Raw genomic sequence first — 12,827 nt, forward strand, 5'->3', positions numbered from 1 at the left:
GCTGGCTTCAGTATTTTCCCTGTGGTAAACCGAAAATTTGATTGCTGGTTTATTGCTTGATTTTTGTATGAAACGAAATGTGGTTCTGGAGGCAGGGAATATATTTGGTGATATTGTTTTGGAGACGAGAAAGCCTGCGAATTGAATTCCACTGGGTATATAAAATGCAAATTCGTTTTGCTCTGGTTGCTTGGCGTGGGATCCCTTTTTCCTGTCCAAATTCGCCCAGAAGAAGCCTGTGAAGTCGAACAATATATTGGGACATTGCTTTTATTTTTGGAATGTGAGGCAGGAATGTGTTGTCGTGAATTATTGTATTAATGACTTTGATAAATTTATGGCTAATTTTTGAGAGCCAGGACAAATAGAATCACAACTCAAATCCGTGTATATATTGAAAGAAGTGATTTGTATTTTGGTTAGAGGTTTATATTGCTGGTGTTTTATATTTTCAGTTGACAAATCAATAATTACATTCATCATGAATATTTGTATTAATTACACACATGAACGAATTTTTTCGAAAATTATTTGTAATACACAGTTGTTGTAAAAGTTGAGTACAATATGATTTATGGTGCATGATGGTTCAAATATGATTTATCTTATTATTTTGTCTTTCAATCATCTTTGTACAATAGTTAAGAAAAGGAAAAAATATATATAATTATTTAGTTAGTTTTGACGTTTTAAAAGTTAGTATTTTTAAACAAAAATAGATAATGAAGTTCCGAATAGGAAGGGTGTATTTTTTCTGGCCATTTAAAATTACAATTTTCTTGTGTTATTTCAATTGATTTTGAGTTGATCAACCTGTGATGACTGAAGAGCTATAATTGTGCTATAGCATAATGCGTAAGAATACGGTGAAAGCTTCCTGGGACCTACGAACCACAAAAGTGTTTATTGACCTCTGCATTGAACTTGTGCAACAAGGGGAAAGAAAAGGTACTAGCTTAACAAAGAAAGCTTGGGATATTCTTAGTGATAACTTTACTGCCAAAACTGGAAGAGTGTATGAAAAATCTCAATTTAAGAATAAATATGATTCCCTACGAAAGGAGTGGCAGACATGGGATAGGCTGCTTCGTGAGACAGGATTGGGATGGGATACTGAAAGGAATACTGTCAGTGCAACTGATGATTGGTGGGAGAGAAAAATAAGGGTAATTATTGAACCTTTTGATTTTACATTTTCTCTACTTGTTAATGTTTTGTGTATATTTACTGTTTTTGGAATATTTTATGATATTATTGGTGTCTAATGTGCAGGAAGTTCCAAACTACGAAAAATTCAGAGAAAGAGGACTTCAATTTAGGGATGAATTGACTCAACTATTTGGAAGTGTGGCTGCAACTGGACCACAAGCATGGGCACCTTCTTCCATGACACTTCCAAGTGAAGGAACACCGAATGAAGATTTGGAAGAAGGGTCCGGAGATAGTGATGAAATTTTAGGTGCACCAACTGGTATAAGTGGGGAATTTAACACAGTGAACTTCAATGATAATAGTGGAGGTAGTGGAGGCAACACTGAATTGAGGCAGGATACCAGTGGTGGGGGTACAAGCAGAGGTAGGAGTCGACCTAGTAGCTCACTGGGGGTCAGAAGGAAGAGTGAAGTCAAGAAGAAACGCACATCTCCCTCTATGAAAATAGCGGATGCAATTAGCAAGATTGCTGAAACAAATACTTCTGAGGCCGAGCGTGGAAATGAGGTCATTTCACGAGCAGAAGCTAGAAGGTTGGAAGAAGAAGCGCGTGCTTATGAGGTTTCAATTAGGGGAGTCCTGTCTCACCTGAAAACAGTTCCTGAAGTTGTCAGTGATCCTGATTTCTTTAGACGGTGCACACAACTCCTTATGGAACGGCAGGATGCATGAGAAATGTATGCAGCTCTGAAGGATCAGAAGGAACAGCTTCTACTCATTTTAGAGCATTTTACTAGGGATTTATGACTTGTTTATTATATTAGACAGTTCCATATGTGTATGTTTTATGTGACCAGTGGATTGTTATATGAATCAGACAACTCTGTAACTTTTATAAATGTTTCGTAATTTCTACGTAGGAATTCTAAACTTTATGTGTATGTGCACAGGATAAAACGAATATGGATGATGAAATTAAACATGTGGAAGAGCATGCTAAGGGACGGAAAAAAAGAGTTAACAAAGTTGCAGCATTGGTTGGTGCATACGCTACTTTGAACTTGTGTAAGGAGCCTCGGCATACAAGTGCTTATACAGGCTGCATATGGGTAAGGGATGTTTTAGATGGCAACTCCAGTCGTTGTTATAACATGTTTAGGATGGAACGGGATGTGTTCTTAAGTCTGGTGGAACAATTGCAACAACATGGTCTAAAAGAAACTAAAAATATAGGGATACATGAATCAGTTGCAATGTTTTTACATACCGTTGGGCATGCACTTAGTAGCAGAATGCAGCAAGAAAGATTTCAACATTCAGGGGAGACAATTAGCAGACATTTTCATAATGTCCTAATGGCATGCTGTAGACTTGCCATGTCTAATATCAAACCAAAAGATCCAACATTCAGGCATGTTCATACAAAAATTCGGTTTGGTAAATACTGGCCTTTTTTTAAACATGCTATTGGAGCAATTGATGGCACACATGTTTCCTGCGTTGTCAGTGCAACAGATCAAACTAAATTTATCTCTAGGAAAGGAACAGTGTCACAAAATGTCATGGCGGTTTGTGATTGGGACATGTGTTTTACTTTTGTCTTGGCCGGATGGGAAGGTAGCGCACATGATGCTCGGATATTTGATCATGCCCTCACAACTCCTTCAATGAACTTTCCCCATCCACCTGAAGGTATTTTTTTATTTCCTATATTTTTTTTATATTTAGCTTAACAATAGAAACATAATTTACAATAATTTCATTTTTTATATAGGAAAATATTATTTGGTGGATGCTGGATACCCAACACCGAATGGATATCTCGGCCCATACAGACGGGAGCGTTACCATTTGCCTGATTTTCGAAGGACATCTGGGTTTGAAAATGACAATGAAATCTTTAATTATTTCCATTCAAGTTTAAGGAGTACAATTGAAAGAACTTTCGGAGTTTGGAAAAAAAAGTTCGCAATCTTACAAAACATGCCATCTTATGATTTTGAAACACAAGTTAAAATCGTTTGTGCAACGATGGCTATACATAATTTTATTAGAATGACATCTATTACTGATCCTGGATTCGTTCAGTTGGAAGAAGAAGGTACTTATGCAGAAGATGATGATGATGGGGTTAGATTTTCACGTATACATTCATCAATTCAATCTTCATCTTACATGGCTCAGGTTCGTGACAGCATAAAAGACGAACTTGTTAATTCAATACGAGGATAGTAGTCATGTCTTATTTATTTCCTTTTATCATAGATTGTAATATGTAGTTAAAAACAAAACCTATTACAAATGCTTTGTATCGATGCATCATCTTAATGATTATGACACTTCTTTATTTATATTTCTCTTATTAATATTATGCCTTATATTCTCAAGCTAATTATTACTTACTTGAATAATTAATAAATTATTTTAAGACGTGTTTATTCTATTTTGCAACAAAATAATTCATCTTCTCTAAAAATATTTTTCACTCTTATATTTTATGAATATATATGTGTGGTGACAATTAATTAATTAATTGTATTAAACATCAGAGGTTATTATACATGTAGTTATGAAAAAATGTTATGGGATTTCACGTTTACAATCTTTAAACAAAATTAATATTTTTCTGTTCTAAAAAAAATCATTTTTCTATAAACATTTAATATTATGTTTTATAAATATATGTACACATATTAATTATGTATTAATTATATTATCTTATATATTATTAATTATGTTAGTAAAAATTATTTCATTAACAATTTTATTTCTTCAAATCAAAATAAATCATAAAATCTATCCCTTATATAATTATCATATTAACTTATACCCTTTTTGGTCATTTCCACATGTCAAAAGCACTTCTGGTAATAACTATCCAAACACTCTCACTTCTCAGAATCACTTTTTCTCAGAATCTATTCTCCACAAAATCTATTCTCCAGAATCACTTTTCCAAACCACGGTTTGAAGTCATCCAAACACACCCTAATTTGTACTAAAAACTAGATTTTATGTTTAAAACCTATACTTTAACAGTTCAGATGTATTAAAGAGAGAAGGTGCAGGCAGCAATGTAATGATGGACAACTTACGAAGGTAAGTCGGCTTTTACTTCTGGAGATACAAGTCCACTCAGCAAATTTGCCTACATATCTTGGCGAGTAAGAGAACTTAATTTAAATTATGCTATATTCTAACCAGATTTAATTAGAATTTATCCAAAAAATTAAGAAGAGAATAAAGCTGAAAATAAAATGTAATATAATCTCTGTTCGTTAATTTAAATTTTTTTTAAACCTTAGTGAGCCTTTTAGGTGGGAATAGAACTGTCTTTTTTTGGGTAGATCAACACAGGAATAATCAACTTTTGCGGTGGATATAGCAGTAATACAATACCACTTGTAGCATGGTCAATATGAAGTGATAGCCAGAGACATGGCAAGCATATACAGCCCACACGCCCATAATAAAACAAATTAAAAGTGAATATAAAAACAGTGTCCCAATTGAAACAAATAATTATTTATAACTGAAGTAATCCCTTGTTTGCTAATTTTATTTCACCCAACACACCGACCATCATTGTCCCTCCCATAATATAATATACATATACTCTTCCGGTCCTAAATATAAGACCTTTTTGTAGTGTAAATTATACTGTAAAAAAGGTCTTATATTTAGAACCGAAGGAGTATGATATTAATGTTGTTGTGCCCTGTCACAACCACGTCATGTTTAGATGTCCACCCATACATATGTATATTTAGTGGCACCACAATCATTTTGAGGTGGGTGGGTGGGAATCAAGAGATCATATATGGTAACCTAATTAGTGCATGCAAAAGTAATGCAATGATCTTTGTTCCAAAGGCCAAAATTAATCTGCCCTTTTCCACCACAATAATCATCTTCTTGGAGTGCGACGCATATAGGGAGTATTGTTGCATATGATTTTCTCACTAGATTAATTAACCAACCAGAGAGGCAAAAGTTTCCATGAAAAAATCAATCAAACCAACGCAACGACAATGCAAAATAATATAATTTTGGGTTATTGATCATTTTTTAAGAAACAAAATTAAACGGTTCAGACTAGTTTTTCATCGGTTTTCCCCGGTTTTAATTTTGAACTGGTCAGTCAGTTTAGGATGACACTGGTTTATTTTCTAACTGAAGAAAAAGTAGACACATTGGAGAGCTGGTATAGCCTGTACTCTGGAAATTAATTACTCCCTCCGTTTCTTTTTATAAAATACAATTAACTAAATCACATTATTCAAAAAATTAGTTAAAATTAGTTAGGTGCAATAAATATGTAAAGAGTGTAACATTTTTGCCAACAATACCCTCATTTATGTGAAAGAGAGATAATGGGTGGGAGAGAGAACGAATGGGAATTAAATAAAATTATATGAGTAATATGAGTAATTAAATAGGGGTAAAATAGAAAATCAACACACAAAATTTGAGACAACCTATAAATGTCTCTTATAATAAGGAACATGATATACTTTGCAATTGTCTCTTATAATAAGAAATAGAGGGAGTAATTAATAAGGTGATATAAATATAGTTCGGTTCCTTATATCTAACTTAGACCTTATTTTTATCATACTATCCAGTCACCATAATCCAGTGGCATGAACAATCCTTTTATAAGTGAGAGATTGCAGGTTAATTTGTAACATCAAGAAGTTAGTATCTGTCTGCTTTTTAAATAAAAATAATATTGTTTTAGTATCATCAATATAGTCCTTGATATCTCAATAAGGCTTTTATTGAGAGCAGGGGATGCATGTATCTGAAATTTTGAATTCTTAAAGACAAAGTGCATTATGGAGGCATTGGACTATTTGACATGACATGTTCCTTTTTTTTTCTACTGGTCTTAAACATAAGGCGACACATTAGTAGGCCACAGTACCCTGTGAAAGATTCTGTGGATAGCCCGCTACCTAACTGACGTCAAAATACGCTGGACAGCACTCTTTGGAGGAATTAGGGCGAAGGACTTAAATAAAATAATATTTACCAGACATGAACTAAATACCAAAGTTTAAATGTCAAAACACTAATGATTTGGTCTTGGGGGGTTTTTTTCTTCTTCTCATCCCGATTGTCAAAACGGTAATAGGAGATAATTGTCCTAATCTTTTCCCATTCCCTAAACATCTCTAATTTCAAGAGAATTTTGTAGTTTGACTTCTTGTGAGGGCGCGAGGCCGCGAGGGTGATTTTCTTTCATTTTTTTTGTTTGGGAAACTGTCTTCGCATACGAGAACCCAACACAATGTTATACATGGAAATGGCCAGTGTGCTTTTGATCCCAAAAAAAAAAACCCAGCATACATATAGCCATTGGGTTATGACTTTACGCTGTTTTTATTGCGCAGTGAGTGTTAAGCTGTAATACAGATTATACACCTTTCAACTTATAAACAATATTTACACTGTTCTCTCCACCTTCAAGATGTAATAGGGGTCTGAGAATTTTGCTTTGATATTTTGTTCTACTGTTTCAAAGATTTGAAGTTTGTGAGCGTAAAAAGGCATGCTAGAAGAAATGTCTAGATGTTCAAACATATTAGGAGATTCAGATTCAAACATTATTTTCTCATGCAATGAGCATCATCTGTTGAATCCTCAATTAAGTTGGGTTAGAAAGGAATAATCAAATTGGGCCTAACATGGCCGGAAAACTGGGGAGTGGGGACGTCTCAGCTTCCTCCGCACGTGGGTTAGTGCTTGCCGTATCTCAACAGTAAATAATATTACGCGGCGCAGCACGTGCATGACTCGCATTGCACGTGACTCTCTGTCAGCTTTCTCCTCCAAAGGTAACTATTGGAAGCAATCCTATTCGAGACACTATCAGGTACTAAATGTAGGTACCTCTCTCAACAGGGATTTGAACTTTGGTTCATCACATTATGAGGGACTAGTCCTTTCTATTAGACCCAACCCCCGTTGGTACCTTTGATTTATTTTTATTAGGTTTGAGCAGCTCTGAAGACCTAAATGGGCCTCGAGTTTAAGGGAGTCCACATGAACAACCCCAATAAGGAATGGTCTGCCTTTGGGCTTACCTTTTGTTTGTCAAGAGAATGGTCCGTCAAGTGACCCAATAACGTGGATAGAAGAATTGGTGCTGCCGGATAGCCTTAGGAATAGCATGAGTTTAAGAAAATTCTAAAGTGTCAAACTAAGGAGAACTAATAAAATAAGATTGTCTCCAATTAAAAAAATATCATGCTTGGGGGGGGGGGGGAACACCTGAACATTTAAATGATACTCCATTGACATGAGTTTAAAAGCTCCTCATTAGATGGGTTGGACTGCCGAATGAGATCCTTGCTGGATGAGAATGCCGCGTTGGAGAAGATTAAGGATCCCGGTCTGCGGCAGAAAGGACTTGCCTTGGTGCATTACAAGATCTCGCTTGAACCAAATTGTAATAAGAGGAATGATAATTCCTTTTTTCAACCAAAAAAAACAAAAGAATGATAATTCCTTTCAAAATGTCAGCATGATTTCCTTGATATAAACGCAGCAGAACCGTTTTGAGCAAGCGAATGGAATGGTCTTCATTAATATGAGGTGATCGAAGATCAAAACAACCAAACCAGAGTGCTGGTGCAAAAGGACATCTGAAGAAAGTGTGAAACTGGGTTTCATCAGTGTCACAGCCAAAGAGACATTATCAGGAAGATTTCTGCTAACTCCTCTTTATTTTGTCATGCACACACACACATGTCTCCATGGTCTTCCTCTGCAGGCTCTTTCATGCCAAAGAAATCGAGTGCAGAAATCTGATTTCTTCTCGAGCTGTTTACGAACAACCTCGTTTTGGATATGCAACTCTGGCTTAGCTTCTAGTGAGCTCAGATCATGAAATATCTCAGTTGTAGGGCGGAAGGTGTTGAATCCAGTCACACTAATAACAAGCTCAACCAACACTATCTTGCATGATATTAGTGTTTTTTAATCTTTCTTTAATTCTGTCTGTTCTTCTAACACTGGTTATAGTTCTTTTGCTTGTTTAGGCTCTGGTACACACATTTGTGAATGAATTCTTTATCCTTGTATGTTATTGTACTCTGAACTGATGATTTTGGGAGCCGTAATGCGGACAATCAGGGGGCTCAAGGAGCAAGGCCGTCTTGGACGGTCTTTTGGTAAAGTCACAATACGTGATCAGCCTCCATCGAATACCATACGAAAGATTATTGCTGTAAAAGATGCCATGCGTGATGTTGGAGTTACATGCAGCAAGTGAATGGTGCACTTCTCAAAATGCGTGCTATTTTACTTTCAGGTCATCCACAGGTACCATAACAGGGATAATGGAAAACTATTTATATCAAACAATATCTTGGCGTCATGATATTGTTCGTTTTGGTGGCTTTTAAAATCCCATCGCCGATGCACATTAATTTTGACCCTTTTCAGGTGACTACGGAGGTAGCATTGCTATTGTTATCTTCCGCGACTTTTCTTCTCATTGTCCCATTCAAGTACATTCTTTCCTTTCTTATCTTGGGCATCTTTACACGAGAGCTTGAGTTCAGGAGAGAAATACTAAAGAGGTTCATTAGTATGGTGAGGGAGCGTTGGCATGCCGTCCCTGCTGCCCCTGTAGTAGTTTTACCGTATGAAAATGATGAGTCCAGATCAGTAAGTCCGCTAAAGGAAACTGAGGACCAAGAAAATCCACAAGGAAATCAGAAAGTTGTTTAAGTCCAGATAGATAGCTGCACCATGATCATGGTTGTTTATAGAATATATGGATGTAATTTTCTGTCAATTCTTTTGTAAAGAAGAGGACGTTTGTGTACTAGTTTGACTCTCTTTGATGAAATGCTTGATCTGATCAGTTTTAGCAAGAAGTTAGGTATAATTTGAAGTTTTACTATCAAAAAGTCCAACAAAGCAAGGCATGATACGTCCCAGTAGCATACAGCTCTGTATATTATGTTTTTATTGGAGAAGTTTATGGCGCACATATAAAAAATTTTACAGTTTTGTCTGCCTGTGGTAAGAAAGCAATTTTGTAGGGGCAACATGAGCCTTGTTGGATTTTCTTCTCTATATGATATGTTATGTTAATTCATCCAAGGGGAATCAAAATTCTTTGAAGATGAATTATGCTGAGAGAGGAAATTGTTTTCCCAGGAGATAAAGGATTTCCGGAGCTAACAGATGAGGTATTTCTCTACTCGCTTTATTGCTCCACCCCATTTCTTTTCCCAGCACAATCTCATGGATGAAAGTCTCAGCCTGCAGAAATTGTTCCATTTGATTCAGTATGTTGCATTTTCTTTTAATGTTGCTTTTAGGGTACACGTATTCTTCTATATGTTCAACTGACTGATAATTGTTTATGCAAATAGCTTGCCATATGAGGTGTGTAGAATGTTGGGACCGAGTCTCCATCTGGCAAGTTATTATGGTTACCAATTGTTAGATTGCTTCTTTTTCAAATATGTCCACCATCTTTTCCACAGCTTGAAATAATCTTAGACTTCCAGTGGCCTAGTGCCACAATGGCATCGTTCACCTACTTGAAAAGGGGAGGTTACTGATTCAACTCATAGGTGGGTTTGTGGGTGTGGGTGAGTCCCCACCCCCTCTCCCCCCCCCCCCCCAAAAAAAAAAAAAAAGGAGAGGGTTGTAATGGGCGGGTCGGTGTAATTGTACCTTTCAAAAAAGGGTAAAAGGAAAAAAGGAAAAAACAAAGAAAGAAATAATCTTAATATATTTCTCGTTTCCATTCAATGCCTTATCGGAGCCCGCACAAGGAGAGAAAGAAAAGAAGTGATTATAACTTAGGAAAATGTATGTACATGACATGTGAAAAGGCTGGAGGACATCTTCAATTTAGTTTGTGGGAAAATCAAGGGAGGCAACAAGGAAATTCCAAGTGAAATGAACTAGTGAAGGTGTTCATTGAAAAGGTCTTCAACATGCGTGATTTGCTAAGATGCGATCCATGAATTGAACATGAAAGCCAATGGCAGCATCAGGACCCACAAACTCTGAGGTATGGCTTTATGAGCATTTGATGCATTACATGGATGCTGATTGTCATGGGAAGTTGGCAACGTTTGATTCCTGCATTTAACGAGAACGTCAGGAATTATGATAGATGTGCCAGTAAATAATAAGAATTTGTTTGTACAAATCTATATTGAACTCCATCATCAATGTGTTCCTAGTGCTTGGAACATGTTATTTCATGAAAACTATTAGAGATATTAATAATGAAAACTTTTTTGAAACATTGATATGGTATTATTGTCTCGGTGATGGAGGGGTTAGAGTATGATATTCACCTGGATCCACAGAATGTCACGACAAAATCTGCTCCAGAACATGTTAAAACACTTGTTGGATCGTCATATGCATAACTATATGCTACAGGACACACGGATTTGAAACTCTTCGAGTAGTTGGAAGGCAGGCATGTTCCTGGATTTCCATGCTGCCCTCTGCAACAATACTCATCAGTTTTGAAGACATCACAGGCGCTCCGGCAAGCAATAACTTTGCCATCTTCCTTCATGGCTAGCTGTGACGGGCAGTTCTGCCTCAGATCTCCATCACATCCTGCACTGCTGCAGTTCCCTGTGCCATTAACAGTCTGCACGGCTATGGGCAAGTTGAACCCATCCACAAGACTAACATCATAGTAATCAAGTTCACCAAGAGCAAATTCAGCTAGTGTTGATGGTGGGCTTCCGGGGGCGCTACAATTCATCTCAGTTCCACAACCTCCTGTTCGGCACTTGCCAGCGCCATTTTTGTCGAAGTTGCAGCCTGTTCTGGCCCATATCCGGCCATTCCATCCAGCAGGAGCAGTGAATGCTTGGGATTGGCATGGTTTCAATGTGAAGCTGCCACTAGTGAAGTTGTCATTGTGAGTTATCCCAGGCCATATTGTTTCCTTGCAGTAATTTACAAAAGTGAAAGTTTGCTTGCTTCCACAGAGTTCTGGACCTGCCATCCAATAACTAAATTCATCAAGCAATAAACAAAATGCCAACTAAACAAGTTCCAAGGCTTTTGGTCCCTTGGCATGTCAATCCCGAGCTGTGTGTTATTATGACTTAAGATGTTATGTTACCCTGTCATAGCGTGAAATAGTGGTGATGCCAATGTCAATTTTTAAGAATTTGATGTCAAGGTTCCGTTTTTACCTCTACCAGTTATCTCCTACCAATAGCTCTGGGAAAATGTATGCATACGACCCCAGACTTTAAAAATTTTACCTTTAAGGCTATGACAGTAATTTTTCTCAAGATTTAATATAAAATTTCCAAAACTGATAATATTACAGTCAAAACTGATTATATCTTCAAGATATTTTAGCTTAAAATAACTACCTCAGGTAATATTTCCACTGTCTTTTATGGGATATATTCCCGGATAGAATCTCATATACAACTTTGTATATGCAGAACAAGTACTAGAACATGTCATTAGTCAGATGTTAAGTAGGAACAGTTCAAGATTTTTTGAGGCTACGTACATGAATTTTGAGAACCAAAACGAAAGCAACTGAATTTGGTTCAGATCTCTCAAGAACAATACCTTAATCCAATTTAATGACCAATGATCCCCAAATGGTATATGGATATTTAAAGTATGAGATATGTCACATCCGACTAAACGAAATCAGCATGACACTATCAGACTTCTATCAACAAAGCAAGACGTAAGAGAAAAAGATGTTGTGGAATGAGAAAGGTACCTGAGACAGTGACAATGAAGATGAAAGTGAGTTTAAGAAATGCAGAGTAAGGATGAGCCATAATAGTCTACTCAGCTTCTAATTATGGGACAAGTCGAATGTTAATGGTGAAGTTATTTATGGCATTGGCTGAGACAGAAAGTATTGAAGAATGCGTGAAGAAGAGAGTGAATCTTTATGGATTCCAGATTCCACAGACAACCCCAAAAAGGCTTCCTTGCTTTGCCTAACATCAAAGATGATACCTTACCCTCCAATCCCATTCTCATTTCTTTATTGTGTCCCCTGTATGCTTTGCACTGATGCTTCATTCTTGTTAAATTTGCAGCAAATGTACCTTAACAAATTAGGCAGACTAATCAATTTTTGACTGCACTAGTAAAGTGAGGTGAAACAATATATAGTTCTGATTGGCTAGGGGGACTAAGTGTGTTGGTCTGTTTATTTCTATAAAACATTAATTGAAAAATAAAAATAAGAAGTAAAACCACATCATCAGTCAATAGTCAATATTTCAACATTTGATATTTCAATATCTTGAATAATTCAATGTTTTTTCACAGGCTTAATATCAAACAAAAATAGAGTTAGGCAAAATTAAGACATAACTATTTACCTTTGGGGAGAATGATAGTTGGATCCTGAAAAATGGATATAATGATAGCTAAGTCTCCAGCAATTTTTCTGAAAAATAAATTACAAATATCGATTCAGACAATTACAATTTTTTTGGTTTTAATTGTAAACAAGACATCTATATTTTAAATGTAGCTTTTCATTTGCAACTGAAATTTCCCGTCGCAATTGTCTGAATTAATATCCGTAATTCATTTTTCAATAACTGGGGATCTGAATTGGCTTCTCTTGGGACTTAAATGGCTTTCTCCCCGAGTGCTATTTTAATAATACATAATTATTTAAT

General features: G+C 36.2%; 1 protein-coding gene across 1 annotated transcript; it reads right to left on the reverse strand.

Moving 5' to 3' along the window:
- Positions 1–9,951: 9,951 nt before the first annotated feature.
- LOC114744110 (pathogenesis-related protein 5-like) lies at positions 9,952–12,207 on the reverse strand. Its single transcript, XM_028932294.1, has 3 exons — positions 11,906–12,207; positions 10,488–11,151; positions 9,952–10,266 (listed from the first exon to the last, which is right to left on the reverse strand). Exons 1-3 carry the CDS (start codon positions 11,964–11,966, stop codon positions 10,131–10,133), a joined length of 861 nt encoding a protein of 286 aa, XP_028788127.1. The 5' UTR covers positions 11,967–12,207; the 3' UTR covers positions 9,952–10,130.
- Positions 12,208–12,827: the final 620 nt, after the last annotated feature.

The sequence above is a fragment of the Neltuma alba genome, unplaced genomic scaffold, assembly GCF_004799145.2.
Source record: "Neltuma alba isolate B1F8T4 unplaced genomic scaffold, ASM479914v2 tig00004267_pilon, whole genome shotgun sequence".
NCBI lineage: Eukaryota > Viridiplantae > Streptophyta > Magnoliopsida > Fabales > Fabaceae > Neltuma > Neltuma alba.